Source organism: Leucoraja erinacea, chromosome 15 (genome assembly GCF_028641065.1).
Source record: "Leucoraja erinacea ecotype New England chromosome 15, Leri_hhj_1, whole genome shotgun sequence".
NCBI lineage: Eukaryota > Metazoa > Chordata > Chondrichthyes > Rajiformes > Rajidae > Leucoraja > Leucoraja erinaceus.
In genome coordinates, this window is record NC_073391.1 from 43,429,754 (window position 1) to 43,445,565 (window position 15,812).

The following is a 15,812-nucleotide window of genomic DNA, read 5'->3' on the forward strand; positions in this document are numbered from 1 at the left end:
GATCCTGGCCTCTCTCCACTGGCACTGGCTCCCTGTGCGGTTCCGAATACATTTCAAGATCCTCCTGTATGTCTACAAAGCCCTTAACGGACTCGCCCCCACCTACATCAAAAGTCTGCTCACCCACCACACCCCCTCCAGGTCCCTCAGGTCTGCCGACTTGGGGTTGCTGAACATCTAGGCATAAGCTCAGGGGCGACCGCGCCTTTGCGGTTGCAGCTCCTAGACTGTGGAACAGCATCCCTCGTCCCATCACAACTGCCCCCTCCATCGACTCCTTTAAGTCGAGACTTAAAACTCATCTTTACTCCCAAGCCTTTCTTGACGTCCTCTGAGCGAGGGCTACATGTATGTATTGATGTATGTACTTAATCTATGAACCACTGTTGTTTGTTATACTATTCTTATACCAATGTAAAGCACTTTGGCCAACGAGAGTTGTTTTTTAAACGTGCTATAGAAATAAAAGTGACTTGACTTGACTTGACTTGACTACCCTTTCCAGCTTGACGACATCTTTCCTGTAACATGGTCCTCGATTCCCCTGCTCTGGGCAAGAGACTACCCGATCTATTCCTCTCACGATTCCACCCAACCTGCGTGAGACCGTGTCTGTGAGAGTCGAGAGACCAGGCGTTTACGGGCACAAGCCACAGTGGGACCCTCGGCGAGAGGAGAGGATAGCGCGGAGTGACTGGCAAGTCCCATTGGGTGGGTCGGTGGCCATGGAGGCCGGACAGAACGGCACGGCGCTGGTTGCCAACCTCACCCTGGGCAACATGTTTGCCCAGCCGGCGTGGCAGGTGTGCCTGTGGGCGCTGGCGTACTCGCTGGTGGTGCTGACCGCGCTGGGCGGCAACGTGACGGTGATCTGGATCATCCTTGCCCACCGGCCCATGCGTACCGTCACCAACTACTTCCTGGTCAACCTGGCGGTGGCCGACGGATCAATGGCCGCCTTCAACGCTGCCTTCAACTTCATCTACGCCGCCCACAACGACTGGTACTTCGGCCTCCACTACTGCCGCTTCCAGAACTTTCTCCCCATCACCGCCGTCTTCGCCAGCATCTACTCCATGACCGCCATCGCCCTGGACAGGTGAGGCCACCAGGGGCAGCAGCAGAGATGGGCCGAATGGCGGCATTTGTGATCTATTTGTGGAAGGACATTCTTGCTATCGAGGGAGTGCAGCGTAGGGTAGCAGCAGAGTTGGGCCGAATGGCGGCATTTCCATCGCGGCTGATCTATAGGGTGATTTCACCAAAGGTCAAATGAGCGTAGATCCCCCCTCACGTGACCGAAAATTTTAACTGGAGGACATCTCTCAGTTTGGTACATGTAAGTGAATGGGGAAACACGCACTTTCCCACCCGTTAAAAACATGGAAAACGGCCGATTTTTGAGCTGAAATTTTCTGTGCTAGTCGGGGTGACCGTGAAGCACATCGCGTTTGCTCGCTGAATTTCATCAAAAGTAAGGAATTATTAACTTACTTTTGATGAAATTCAGCGAGCAAACGCGATAATTCCCGATATTTTGGATCTTAAAATCTCCACGGCAAATGTCAGCTGTTCACTTCCGCCGCTTTCTACCTTCAGTTCCCTCTTGTAATTACCTCACTTTCTATCTTTTTTTTTGCCTGAAAATTTAGGTCGCTGTGCTTCACGGTCACCCCGACTAGCACAGAAAATTTCAGCTCAAAAATCGGCCGTTTTCCATGTTTTTAACGGGTGGGAAAGTGCGTGTTTCCCCATTCACTTACATGTACCAAACTGTGAGATGTCCTCCAGTTCAAATTTTCGGTCACGTGAGGGGGGATCTACGCTCATTTGACCTTCGGTGAAATCACCCTATTTGTGGAAGGACATTCTTGCTATCGAGGGCGTGCAGCGTAGGGTAGCAGCAGAGTTGGGCCGAATGGCAGCATTTCAATCACGGCTGATCTTATTTGAGGAAGGGCATTCTTGCTATTGAGGGGGTGCAGCATAGGTTTACAAGGTTAATTCCCGGGATGGCGGGACTGTCGTATACTGAGAGAATGGAGCGGCTGGGCTTGTACACACTGGAGTTTAGAAGGATGAGAGGGTATCTCATTGAAACGTATAAGATTGTTAAGGGCCAGAACCAGAGGCCACAGCCTCAGAATAAAAGGACGTACCTTTAGAAAGGAGATGAGGAGGAATTTCTTTAGTCAGAGGGTGGTGAATCTGTGGAATTCTTTGCCACAGGTAGCTGTGGAGGCCAAGTTAGTGGATATTTCTAAGGCGAAGATTGACATATTCTTCATTAGTACAGGTGTCAGCGGCTATGGGGCGAAGGCAGGAGAATGGGGTTGAGAGGAGAAGATAGATCAGCCATGATTGAATGGCGGAGTGGACTTGATGGGCTGAATGGCCTAATTCTGCTCCTAGGAACTCATGAATTTATTAGCATGAAGTTTTGCCGAAGGAATATGGGCGACCGCAGGCCAAATTATAATGCTGAACCTCAAAGGTGATCTTAACCTGAGTCATGTGTATATTATCCCAGTGTCAATATGTACAGAGAATTTAATCCATGGCTCAAAAACCTGTGTGGGAGAAATTAGTTTCAGTTCCTGTAACTCTTGCAGTGGCATTAGTTGGGGAAGGAGAAACGGTTCCATTTAGACTTAGACATAGAAAAAAGGTGCAGGAGTAGGCCATTCGGCCCTTCTAGCCAGCAACGCCATTCCATATGATCAGGGCTGATCATCCAAAATCAGTACCATGTTCCTGCTTTCTCCCCATATCCCTTGATTCCGTTAGCCCTCGGAACTAATGTATATCAAACTCTCTCTTGAGTATATCCAGTGAACTGACCCCTCTCACCCTGGCCACAAACTCTTTGAATCACTTCCCTCTGGAAGGCGACTCCGGACTGTCAAAGCTGCCACAGCCAGACATAAAAACAGCTTTTATCCACGAGGAGTTGCTCTACTCAATAGCCAAAAATCTGTAGCCTCCCTTTGATCTGGTATTTTGTTGGTTCACATGCTTGATCGATGGTGTTTTATCATTAATGTTTTATTATTATTAATGTTTAGTGTTTTCAGAGTCATTCGTAACTGTCACTGTAGGTCATGTTGTTACTTGTGGGCGGAGCGCCAAGGCAAATTCCTTGTATGTGAATACTTGGCCAGTAAACTTACTTATTGACCTCCACTGCCTTCTGTGGCAGAATATGCCACAGATTCACAACTCTCTGGGTGAAAAGGTTTTCCTTCATCTCATTCTTATTCTTAAAATGTGACCACTGGTTCTGGACTTCCCCCAACATGGGGAACATGTTTCCTGCATCTAGCCTGTCCAATCCCTTGAGAATTTAATATGTTTCTATAAGATCCCCTCTCGTCCTTCTAAATTCCAGTGAATATAAGCACAGTCGATCCATTCTTTCATCATATGTCAGTCCCGCCATCCTGGGAATTAACCTGGTGAACCCACGCTGCACTCCCTCAATGACAAGAACGTCCTTCCTCAAATTGGGAGACCAAAACTGCACACAAGATGACATTACTGGTGGTATCATAAGTGATAGGAGTAGAATTAGGCCATTCAGCCCATCAAGTCTACTCCACCATTCAATCATGGCTGATCTATCTCCCCCTCCTCACCCCATTCTCCCGCCTTATCCCCATAACCTCTGACACCCAAACTAATCAAGAGGCTCTCTATCTCTGCCTTAAATATATCCACTGACTTGCCCTCCACAGCCTTCTGTAGCAAAGAATTCCACAGATTCACCACCCTCTGACTAAAGAAATTTCTCCTCAGCTCCTTCCTAAAAGAACGTCCTTTAATTCTAAGGCTATGTCCTCTAGTCCAGGACTCTCCCACTAGTGGAAACATCCTCTCCACATCCACTCGATCCAAGCCTTTCACCATTCCATATGTTTCAATGAGGTTCCCCCTCATCCTTCTGAGCTCCAGCGAGTACAGGCCCAGTGCCGACAAACGGCTCATCACAGGTTAACCCACTCATTCCTGGGATCGTTCTTGTAAACCTCCTCTGGACCCTCCCTCTCCAGAGCCGGCACATCCTTCCTCAGATATGGTGCCCAAAAATTGCTCACAATACTCCTGTCTCCTCCCATGAGTGGAATCAATGGATGCGGGGAGAAAACAGAAACGGGGTACGGATTTTGGATGATCAGCCATGATCATATTGAATGGTGGTGCTGGCTCGAAGGGGCCGAATGGCCGACTGCTGCGTCTATTTTCTATGCTGCTAGCATCCTCAAGTGCAATTGTGTGTAATACAGTTTGGATGGTGGGAAGGGAAGCCAGTGATGTGCTTTATATAATGTGTATGTGGTTGACCATGCAGGTACATTGCCATCATCTACCCTCTGAAGCCAAGACTGTCTTCCAGCATGACCAAGCTGGTGATAGGTGCTATATGGCTGCTGGCCCTGGCTCTGGCATTCCCGCAGTGTTTTTACGCTCAAATCGAGCACGTGGGCAACAGAATAATCTGCAACGTGTACTGGCCCGGAGACGTTGGAGGGAAACACCAACTGACGTAAGTAAGGGGCTGCCTCTCGCTTCCCCGCCATCTGTTTCTACGTGACCACTTCGATATTGTGGGGTGCTCTCCAAAGTTAACGTTTCATGGTTTCATGGGCGCATTCAGCGGCAGAGTTGCTGCCTCACAGCGCCAGAGACCCGGGTTCGATCCTGACCACCGGGTACTGTCTGTGTGGAGTTTGCACGTTCCCCCCGTGACCTGCGTGGCTTTTCTCCCGGCGCTTTTAGAAACATAGAAACATAGAAATTAGGTGCAGGAGTAGGCCATTCGGCCCTTCGAGCCTGCACCGCCATTCAATATGATCATGGCTGATCATCCAACTCAGTATCCCGTTCCTGCCTTCTCTCTATAACCCCCTGACCCCTTTAGCCACAAGGGCCACATCTAACTCCCTCTTAAATATAGCCAATGAACTGGCCTCAACTACCCTCTGTGGCAGAGAGTTCCAGAGATTCACCACTCTCTGTGTGAAAAAAGTTCTTCTCATCTCGGTTTTAAAGGATTTCCCCCTGATCCTTAAGCTGTGACCCCTTGTCCTGGATTTCCCTAACATCGGGAACAATCTTCCTGCATCTAGCCTGTCCAACCCCTTAAGAATTTTGTAAGTTTCTATAAGATCCCCTCTCAATCTCCTAAATTCTAGAGAGTATAAACCAAGTCTATCCAGTCTTTCTTCATAAGACAGTCCTGACATCCCAGGAATCAGTCTGGTGAACCTTCTCTGCACTCCCTCTATGGCAATAATGTCCTTCCTCAGATTTGGAGACCAAAACTGTACGCAATACTCCAGGTGTGGTCTCACCAAGACCCTGTACAACTGCAGTAGAACCTCCCTGCTCCTATACTCAAATCCTTTTGCAATGAAAGCTAACATACCATTCGCTTTCTTTACTGCCTGCTGCACCTGCAAAGACGTGCAGGTTTGTTGTTTAATTGTCTTCTGTAAATTGTCCCTAGTGTGTGTGGGATTGGATAGCGTGGAACTAGCGTACCCGATATCGATGGAGCGAAGGAAATAGGCAACGTTTCGGGTCGAGACCCTTCTGCAGTCTGAAGAAGGGTCTCGACCCGAAACGTTGCCTATTGCCTTCGCTCCATAGATGCCGCCTCACCCGCTGAGTTTCTCCAGCATTTTTGTCCACCTTCGATTTTCCAGCATCCGCAGTTCCTTCATAAACAATACCCGTTATCAATGGTCGGCATGGACTCAGTGGGCCGAAGGGCCTGTTTCCACGTTGTATCGAAAACTAAACTGAACGATATAATAATTAACCGACAAAACATGCACGTCTTTGGGAGGAAACCAGAGCACCCGGAGGAAAACCAACGTGGTCCCAGGGAGAATGCATAAACTCAGATAGCACTTGTGGTCGGGATCGAACCCGGATCTCTGGCGCTGTGAGGCAGAAACTCTACCGCTGGGCCACCGTGCCGCCCCTTTGTATAATGTTGTGCAAACCCAGACGCATGATGCATGTGATGCAGTCATTCAAATGTTGATGGAATGAATGGAATGCATATTGTTTGCAACCAGTGTGATACCTGAGGCAAGTGGGAGCACAGGGAAAACTCCCGGTTCGATCCCGACCTCGGGTGCTGTCTGTGTGGAGTCTGTTCGTTCTCCCCGTGACCACGTGGGTTTTCTCCGGGTGCTCCGGCTTCCACCCACATCCCAAAGACGTGCAGGTCTGTAGGTTAATAGTCATAGAGTCATAGAGTGATACAGCGTGGAAACAGGCCCTTCGGCCCAACTTGCCCACACTGGCCAACGTGTCCCTGCTACACTAGTCCCACCTGTCTGCGTTTGGTCCATTTCCCTCCAAACCTGTCCTATCTGTGTACCTGTCTAACCATTTTATTAAACGTTGGGTTAGTCCCAGCCTCAACTACCTCCTCTGGCAGCCTGTTCCATACACCCACCGCCCTTTGTGTGCAAAAGCTACCTCTCAGATTCCTATTAAATCTTTTCCCCTTCACCTTGAACCTGTGTCCTCTGGTCCTCGATTCCCCTACTCTGGGCAAGAGACTCTGTGCATCTACCTGATCTATTCCTCACATGATTTTATACACCTCCATAAGATCACCCCGCATCCTCCTGCGCTCCAGGGAATAGAGACCCAGCCTACTCACCCTTTAGCTCACGCCCTCTAGTCCCTGCAACATCCTCGTAAATTGTCTTCTGCAAAATATATTCTCTAAATTGGACTTTAGACTTTAGAGATACATATCAGCTTTAGAGATATGGAAACAGACCCTTCGGCCCACCGAGTCCGTGCCGACCTGTGATCACCCGGCACACTGGTCCTATCCTACACACGATGCACAATTTACAGAAGTCAATTAACGTACAAACCTGCACGTCTTTGTAAGGTGGAAGGAAACCCGGGCACCCGGAGAAAACCCACGCAGGTCACAATGAGAACGAACCAACCCCGTACAGACAGCACCCGCAGTCAGGATCGAACCCGGGTCTCCGGCGCTGTGAGGCAGCAACTCTACTGCTGAGCCGTCCCAAATTAGATTCTTCATTTTCTATCACCCGTTTCCAGGGTCGTTCCTCCATCGCCAGAGTTCGACTTCATGTAACGACAAACGTTGTGGAGCTCTCGTTAGCAAACTTTCAGATTCCGTTTGACGGCACTGGGCCTCTACTCACTCGCTGGAGTTTAGAAGGATGTGGTGGGGGGTGGGGGCTCATTGAAATGGTGAAAGGCCTGGAGAGAGACGGGGAGTGGAGAGGATGTTTCCACTGGTGGGAGAGTCTAGGACCAGAGGCCACAGCCACAGAATAAAAGGACTTACGTTGTAGACAGCGGACGAGGAGGAATTTATTTTGTCAGAGTGTGGTGAATCTGTGGAATTGATTCATTGCCGCAGACGACTGTAGAGGCCGTCAATAAGGTGGAGGTTGATAGATTATTGATTAGTACGAGTGTCAGGGGTTATGGGGAGAAGGCAGGAGAATGGGGTTGAGAGGGAGAGATAGATCACAAGGTCACAAGTGATAGGAGTAGAATTAGGCCATTCGGCCCATCACGTCTACTCTGCCATTCAATCATGGCTGATCTAACTCTCATTCCTAACCTCATTCTCCTGTCTTCTCCCCATAACCCCAGACACCTGTACTAGATAGGGCTGTTAAAGCTAGATAGGGCTCTTAAAGATCGCGGAATCAGGGGATGTGGGGAGAAGGCAGGAACGGGGTACTGATTGGGGATGATCCTCCATGATCACATTGAATGGCGGTGCTGGCTCGAAGGGCCCTGCACCTTTTGCCCATTGTCTATTGTCTAATCGAAAATCAGCTGTGATTGAATGGCAGTTGCATCGATGGGCCGAATGGCCTAATTCTGCCCCAACAACTTATGACTTATGACGTTTGTTGTCTCTTTTGATCGCGGTGCGTCGCAGGTACCAGCTCGTGGTGATCGCGTTGATCTACCTAATGCCACTGATGGTGATGGGGGTGACCTACACCAGGGTGGGGATAACGCTGTGGGCCAGCGCAATACCCGGCGACTCAACGCGGCGATATCACGAGCAGCTGAAAGCAAAACGGAAGGTCTGTAGCAAAATACCTACTTTGTTTGTAGAGGGGTGTGTGTTGCATCCTCATCCACACGCAGACACAAGGCACTTTGGTTTTAGCTTCTCACAGGGCACAGCGCGGAAACAGGCCCTTCGGCCCACCCAGCCTGTGCCGACCAGCGATCACCGCACACTAGTACTATCCCACACACACACTAGAGACCATGTACAATTTTACAAGATGACACATTAGCTGCCAAACCTGTAAAGAGAGAACTTCAGATGCTGGTTTAAATCGAAGGTAGACACAAAATGCTGGAGTAACTCAGCGGGTGAGACAGCATCTCTGGAGAGAAGGAATGGGCGAATGGATGCAATTCGAAACGTCGCCCATTGGGCGACGTTTCGAATTGCATCCATTCGCCCATTCCTTCTCTCCAGAGATGCTGCCTCACTCGCTGAGTTACTCCAGCATTTTGACCCTACAAACCTGCACGTCTTTGGACAGTGGGAAGAAACCGGAGATCCCGGAGATGACCAATGCAGGTGACGAGGAGAAGGTACAAACTCCGTGCAGACAAGCGCCCGTGGTCAGGATCGAACCTGGGTCTCTGGCGCTGTGAGGCAGCAACTCTTACCGGTGCCGCCACGGTTCTGCAGACACGGGGAACTGCAGATGCTGGTTTGCAACACAAAAACCCCACACAAAGTGCTGGAGTATCTCGATGGGTCAGGGATGTAGATGTTGAATGTCTTGTTTATTAGATAACAAAAACAGTAAAACAATGGTAGAGTTGTTGCCTTTGAGCGCCAGAGACCCGGGTTTGTACCTTCTTCCCGTGACCTGCGTGAGGTTCTCCCCGGTTTCCTCCCACACTCCAAAGACGTGCGGTGTTGGAGGTTAATTGGCTTCAGTAACATTGTAAATAATTGTGCCTATTGTTTACGGGGTGATCGCTGGCCAGCACGGACACAGTGGGCCGAAAGGCCTGATTCCGTGCTGCGTCACTAATGTCTAAAGTAAAGTCCAAAGGCAGCATCTCTGGAGAATCTCTGGAGGCGACATTTCAGGTCGGGACCTATCTTCAGACTGGTACCAGTGCCTAAGATTCTTTCATAACCTTTCTGCATTTTGCTAGAAAATTCCTCGTGCCTTTGGTCACAAATTTGATCATACGATCATCATAAAGGATAGGAGTAGAATTAGGCCATTCGGCCCATCAAGTTTCCTCCAGATCTTGGACATATTTTAACCAAGCTCCTGATTGTTTCTGCTGTTTAAACAAACTCTGCTAGGTAAATAGACGTTGTTTGCTGTGAAACTGGGCCATTTGTCGAGTCAGGTCTAGCAATCAAATCAATGGTTGACTGAATATCACCCATAAACAAGCCTAACTTCATTTTCTCTTTGAACAGCCCTGGCAATAGGTCAGCTGGGATCTATTTAGTTCCCTGCAATGTTGTTACATTGATGGCATTCTGTGTTAGAGATCGTTCGTGAAAACAGTGACTGTCTCTTTCACAAGCCCAGACCCCCCATTGAATCATGTGGAGTGATACAGCGTGGAAACAGGCCCTTCGGCCCAACTTGCCCCTGCCGACCAACATGCTCCATCTACACCAGTCCCACCTGCCCGCCTTTGGCCCATATCCCTCTAAACATGTCCTATCCATGTACCTGTCTAAATGTTTCTTAAACATTTTGTCAGTAACTGCCTCAACTGCCTCCTTTATATTAGACTTTAGAGATACAGCACGCAAGCACTTGGTCCACTAAGTCCGCGCCGACCAGCAATGCACTGTCCTACACGCTAGAGACACGTTACAGTTTGCAGAAATCAATTAACCTACAATTAACCAATTAACCTAGACTTGATGGGGGCGAATGGCCTTATTAAAAATGGCCTTAAAAGAGTTATGAACATGAACTCTTTGCTTTGTCTGAGGAAGGGTCTCGACCCAAAAGGTCCCCCATCCCTTCTCTCTCTGTCTCGAGATGCTGCCTGTCCCGCTGAGTCGCTGCGGCTTTTTGCGTCTGTCTATCTGCGGGTTAAAGCAGCATCCGCAGTTCCTTCACCGCTCGACTCTTGGCTCTATTGCAGGTGGTCAAGATGATGATGGTGGTGGTGCTGACCTTCGCAGTTTGCTGGCTGCCCTATCACTTGTACTTCATCCTCGGCAGCTTCAGCCTGGACATCTACTTCAACACCTACATCCAGCAGGTGTACCTGGGGATATTCTGGCTGGCGATGAGCTCCACCATGTACAACCCAATCATCTACTGTTGCCTCAATAACCGGTGAGTCTGAAACATAGAAAATAGCTGCAGGTGGAGGCCATTCAGTGGGCTAGCACCGCCATTCAATATGATCATGGCTGATCATCCAAAATCAGTACCCCGTTCCTGCTTTCTCCCCACATCTCTTGAGTTTGTTAGCCCTAAGAGCTAAATCTAAAGGGCCTGTCCCACTTGGGCGCCATTCGCACCATCACGTGCGCGTCACGACTCGCGAATTGTGCGCCGTGACGCCTAAATGATGTCTCACAAATGACAGACAAGCCCTTAACTCTCTCTTGAAAACATCCAGTGAATTGGCCTCCACTGCCTTCTGTGGCAGAGAATTCCACAGATTCACAACTCTCCGGGTGAAAATGTTTTTCCTCATCTCAGTCCTAAATGCCTACCCCTTATTCTTAAACTGTGGCCCCTGGTTCTGGACTCCCTCCAACATGAGGAACATTTTTTCCTGCATCTAGCCTGTCCAATCCCTTAAGAATTGTATATGTTTCTATAAGATCCCCTCTCATCGAAATTCCAGTGAATACAAGCCCAGTCGACCCATTCTTTCATCATATGACAGTCCCGCCATCCCGGGAATTAAGCCGGTGAACCTTCGCCGCACTCCCTCAATAGCAAGAATGTCCTTCCTCAAATTAGGAGAACAAAACTGCACACAATAGCCCAGGTGCGACATTCCCTCTCTCTCCATCCCTCCCCCATTCGAGTCGCACCAGCTTCTCGTTTTCACCTTCTCTCCGGAGATACTGCCCGATACTGCTGAGTTCTCCACCCCTCCCCATTCCTACGTCGACCTTCCTGTCCCAGGCCTCCAACACCGTCAGGCTGAGGTTTAGTTTAGGAAGCGACTGCAGATGCTGGTTCTACACTGAAGATAGGCACAAAATGCTGGAGTAACTCAGCGGGACAGGCAGCATCTCTGGAGAGAAGGAATGGGTGACGTTTCGGGTCGAGACTCTTCTTCAGACTGAGAGTCAGGGGGAGAGGGAAACCAGACTCATTTTATCAGGGATCCATCACGGCTTGGTTTGGGAACAGCTCCATCTAAGACCCCCAAAAAGTGCAGCGAATTGCGGACGCGGCCTAGACCAACCTCCCTTCCATTGACTCTATTCACACCTCACGCTGCCTCGGCAAGGCCAGCAGCATCATCAAGGACGAGTCACACCCTGGCCACTCCCTCTTCTCCCCTCTCCCATCGGGCAAAAGGTACAGAAGTGTGAAAACGCACACCTCCAGATTCAGGGACAGTTTCTTCCCAGCTGTTATCAGGCAGCTGAATCACCCCACCACAACCAGAGAGCAGTGTTGAACTACCATCTACCTCATTGGTGACCCTCGGACTATCCTTGATCGGACTTTGCTGGCTTTACCTTGCACTAAACGTTATTCCCTTGTCTACACACTGTGAATGGATGGATTGTAATCATGTATTGTCTTTCTGCTGACTGGTTAGCACGCAGCAAAAGCTTTTCACTGTACCTCGGTACACGTGACAATAAACTAAACTCGACTGAAAAGTGCAATGGTCCAAGTACATAATTCATAAAAATTGGCAGACCAGTACAAAAGTAGTGAATAATCTGCACTGGACTACAAACAGGCAGAGGCCATGTTTTCACCTAGAATAGAATAGAGAATAGAATATGTTTATTGTCATTGCACAAAACTGAGCAACGAAATTCCATTTGCTTCTCCTCCGTTAAAAGAAATCCAACACGACACCAATGCACATATGTACAGTTAATAGTAGAATATAAATACATTTTTAAAAGAGATTAAAAGAATTTAGCGGTATTCCTCGAAGTTACTTCTTGCTTCCCAGTGTTCACTATTGGAGTTAAACTCTTTTATCGCACAATGGTAGAAACTATTTGTTAGTCTACCAGTGCAAGCCTGAGTTCATGAGTTCATAAGGCCCAACAAGTCTACTCTGCCATTCAATCATGGCTGATCAATCTTTCCCTCTCAACCCCATTCTCCTGCCTTCTCCCCATTAACCCCTTGCACCCGTACTAATCGAGAATCCCCACCTTAAAAAATAGCCGATGACTTGGACTCCACCGCCTTCTGTGGCAAGGAATAGCACAGAATCAGCACCATCTTTACTAAAGAAATTCTTCCTCATCTCCTTTCTTAAATTGCACCCTTTTATCTGAGGCTGTGCCCTCTGGTCCTAGACTCTCCCACGAGTGGAAACATCCTCTCCACATCCACTCTATCCAGGCCTTTTATGGCATCAAACGCAGGCGAGTGGGACTAGCTTAGCTGGGACAACTTGGTCGGTGTGGGCAATTTCATAAGTAGAACATAAGTGATGGGAGTAAAGTTAGGCCATTCGGCCCATCAAGCCTTCTCCGCCATTCAATCATGGCTGATCTATCTCTCCTTCTTAACCCCATTCTTCTGCCTTCTCCCCATAACACACGACACTCGTATTAATCAAGAATTTATCTATCTCTGCCTTAACTATATTCACTGACTTAGCCTCCACAGATTCACCACCCTCTGACTAAAGAAATTCCTGCCACATCTTCTTCCAAAAAGAACGTCCTTTAATTCTGAGGCTGTGACCTCTAGTCCTTGGACTCTCCCACTAGTGGAAACATCCTTTCCAGTTTCACTGTACCTTAATTAGTGCAGCCACAATAAAATACCTTTGAACCACTCTACCCAAGCCCTCCATTATTCTGTACATTTCAATGTGGTCCCCCCTCATTCTTTGAAACTCCAGTGAATACTGGCCCAGTTGGGCCAAATGGGCAAGTGGGGTTAACATGTGTGGGGGACTTTGGTTGGCATGGATGGGTTGGGCCGAAGGGCAAGTGGGGCTAGCATTGATGGGGCATCTTGGTGGGGGGGTGGCCAAGTTGGGAGCAGTGTGACTCAGCTGTAAGACTCAACCACGTTACTAAAACACAATTTCACACTGCCATCTCCCAGATTTCGCATCGGCTTCAAGAAGGCGTTCCGGTGCTGCCCGTTTGTCCAGTACAGTCGGCACGATCACCTGGAGTTAACGAAGGCGATGAGCTTCCGCATGACGAGGAGCAGCACGTACACGACGAGCAGGACGGAGACCACCGCGGCCAGCCACGCCGCAGCCAATAGCGACGAGGCAGAGAGACCCAAGGGGGAGCTCCTCAGCTCCGGAACTGTTCTGTGATCTGTGCGTGTTGCCCTCCCCCATCCCCCCCCCCCCCCCCCCCTACCCCCACGCCCCCCCCCCCCCCCGCCCCTCCCCCCCCTCCCCCGCCCCTCCCCACACTCCCAAGACAAAGACATGCGGGTTTGTAGATTAATTGGCTTGGTATGAATGTAAAATTGTCGCTAGCGTGTGTAGGATAGTGTTAGTATGCGGGGATCGCTGGTCACTGCAGGCTCGGTGGGCCGAAGGGCCTGTTTCTGCGCTGTATCTCTAAACTAAACTAAACTAAACACACAAAGGGCCAGACATGGTCCCAGGCTCTCAATTCCCCAATGAAGAAGGGTCCCAACCCGAAACATCACTGATCCACGTTCTCCAGGGGTGCTGCCTGACCCGCTGTGTTACTCCAGCAATTTGTGTCACAATTTGTTTTGTTAACCAGCAGAGAGTGATAGAGCATGGAAACAGGCCCTTCAGCCCAACCTGCCCTCAGCGACCAACATGTCCCATCTACACTAGTCGCATCTACATGTGATTGGCTCACATCCCTCTAAACCTGCCCTATCCATGTACCTGTCTAAATGTTTTTTAAACGTTGCGATAGTCCCTGCCTCAACTATCTCTTCCAGCAGCTCGTTCTAGACACCCATCACCATTTGTGTAAAAAAGGTTACCCTCAGGTTCCTATTGAATCCTTCCCCCCTCAACTTAAAGCTTAGGTAGACAAAAAATGCTGGAGAAACTCAGCGGGTGAGGCAGCATCTATGGAGCGAAGGAATAGGTGATGTGAATCAGACTGATCAGTCTGAAGAAGGGTCTCGACCCAAAACGTCACCTACTCCTTCGCTCCATAGATGCTGCCTCACCCACAGCATTTTTGTCTACCTTCCATTTTTCCAGCATCTGCAGTTCTTTCTTAAACAACTTAAACCTGAGTGCTCCAGTTCTCGATTCCCTTATTCTGGACAAGAGACTGTGTGTATTTATCTGATCTATTCCTCTCATGATTCTATACACCACTCATCCACCTGCGCTCCAAGGAATAGAGTCCCAGCCTACTCAGCCTCTCTCCATTGCTCACACCCTCGAGTGCAGTCTGGCAACGTCCCTGTGACTTCCCCTGGTGAAACAGTGTCTGCAGTTCCTTGTTTCTATTTGATCATTGAAGTTGCGGAGTTGCTGTGATGTGTAGAACATTAGACAATAGGTGCAGGAGTAGGCCAGTCGGCCCTTCGAGCCAGCACCGCCATTCAATGTGATCATGGCTGATCATCCCCAATCAGTACCCCGTTCCTGCCTTCTCCCCATAACCCCTGACTCCGCTATTTTTAAGAGCCCTATCCAGCTCTCTCTTGAAAGCATCCATTGAACCGGCCTCCACCGCCCTCTGATTTTGAATGATTTTGAGTGGCCTGTCAGACCTGCTTCTGTTCAGGTATGTTTTATAATTTTACCTCGCACTCATTTCCGTACATTCCTGAAGATAATAATTTGTAAATACGGGATAAAGGAATTAATCGTAGAGTTTACGCTAATCAGTATTCTCGATGACCTCAAAATATCTCAAAGCTCTTTAGAGTCGCAAAGTGCCTTTGAAATAGAGTCCCCATCGTGGCAAATAAACTTGTGAACGATGATAACGATATTGTGAAGACGGCATTTTCAATTTTGTATCCATGGCCAATAGGATTTATGATGAACATTAATATGCTTCTTAATCTAATAATGGTTGACCCCATTTTTAAGTCATGTTCAATGACTTTGGTCATCCACTTTAGACTTTAGACGTTAGAAATACTGCGCGGAAACAGGCCCTTCGGCCCACTGAGTCCGCGCCGACCAGCGATCGCCCGTACACTAGAACTATCCTATGCACTATGGACAATTTTTAATTTTACGATTTTACTGGTCAATTAATCGACAAACATGCACGTCTTTGAAGTATGGGAGGAAACCGGAGCACCCAGAGAAAACCCACACGGTCACGGGGAGAATAGAAACATAGACAATAGGTGCAGGAGTAGGCCATTCAGCCATTCGAGCCTGCACCACCATTCAATATGATCATGGCTGATCATCCAACTCAGTATCCTGTACTTGCCTTCTCTCCATACCCCCTGATCCCTTTAGCCACAAGGGCCTCTTAAATATAGCCAATGAACTGGCCTCAACTAGATTCTGTGGCAGAGAATTCCAGAGATTCACGACTCTCTGTGTAAAAAATGTTTTTCTCATCTCGGTCCTAAAAGATTTCCCCCTTATCCTTAAACTGTGACCCCTTGTTCTGG

At 48.8% G+C, this 15,812-nt stretch overlaps 1 protein-coding gene across 1 annotated transcript; it reads left to right on the forward strand.

Moving 5' to 3' along the window:
• The first annotated feature begins 725 nt into the window (after nt 1-725).
• On the forward strand, nt 726-13,542 carry tacr2 (tachykinin receptor 2). The gene is made up of 5 exons (XM_055647300.1): nt 726-1,099; nt 4,349-4,543; nt 7,961-8,111; nt 10,180-10,376; nt 13,320-13,542. The coding sequence occupies exons 1-5, from the start codon at nt 726-728 to the stop codon at nt 13,540-13,542; spliced, it is 1,140 nt and encodes a 379-aa protein (XP_055503275.1).
• Nucleotides 13,543-15,812: the final 2,270 nt, after the last annotated feature.

What these genes read in the sequence shown, in the direction of transcription:
- tacr2 (XM_055647300.1), top strand. Translation starts at nt 726, where the DNA reads ATGGAGGCCGGACAGAACGGCACGGCGCTGGTTGCCAACCTCACCCTG. An exon ending in GGAGGGAAACACCAACTGAC is followed by an intron (nt 4,544 to 7,960) that starts GTAAGTAAGGGG and finishes GGTGCGTCGCAG; the next exon opens with GTACCAGCTCGTGGTGATCG. An exon ending in TACTGTTGCCTCAATAACCG is followed by an intron (nt 10,377 to 13,319) that starts GTGAGTCTGAAA and finishes GCCATCTCCCAG; the next exon opens with ATTTCGCATCGGCTTCAAGA.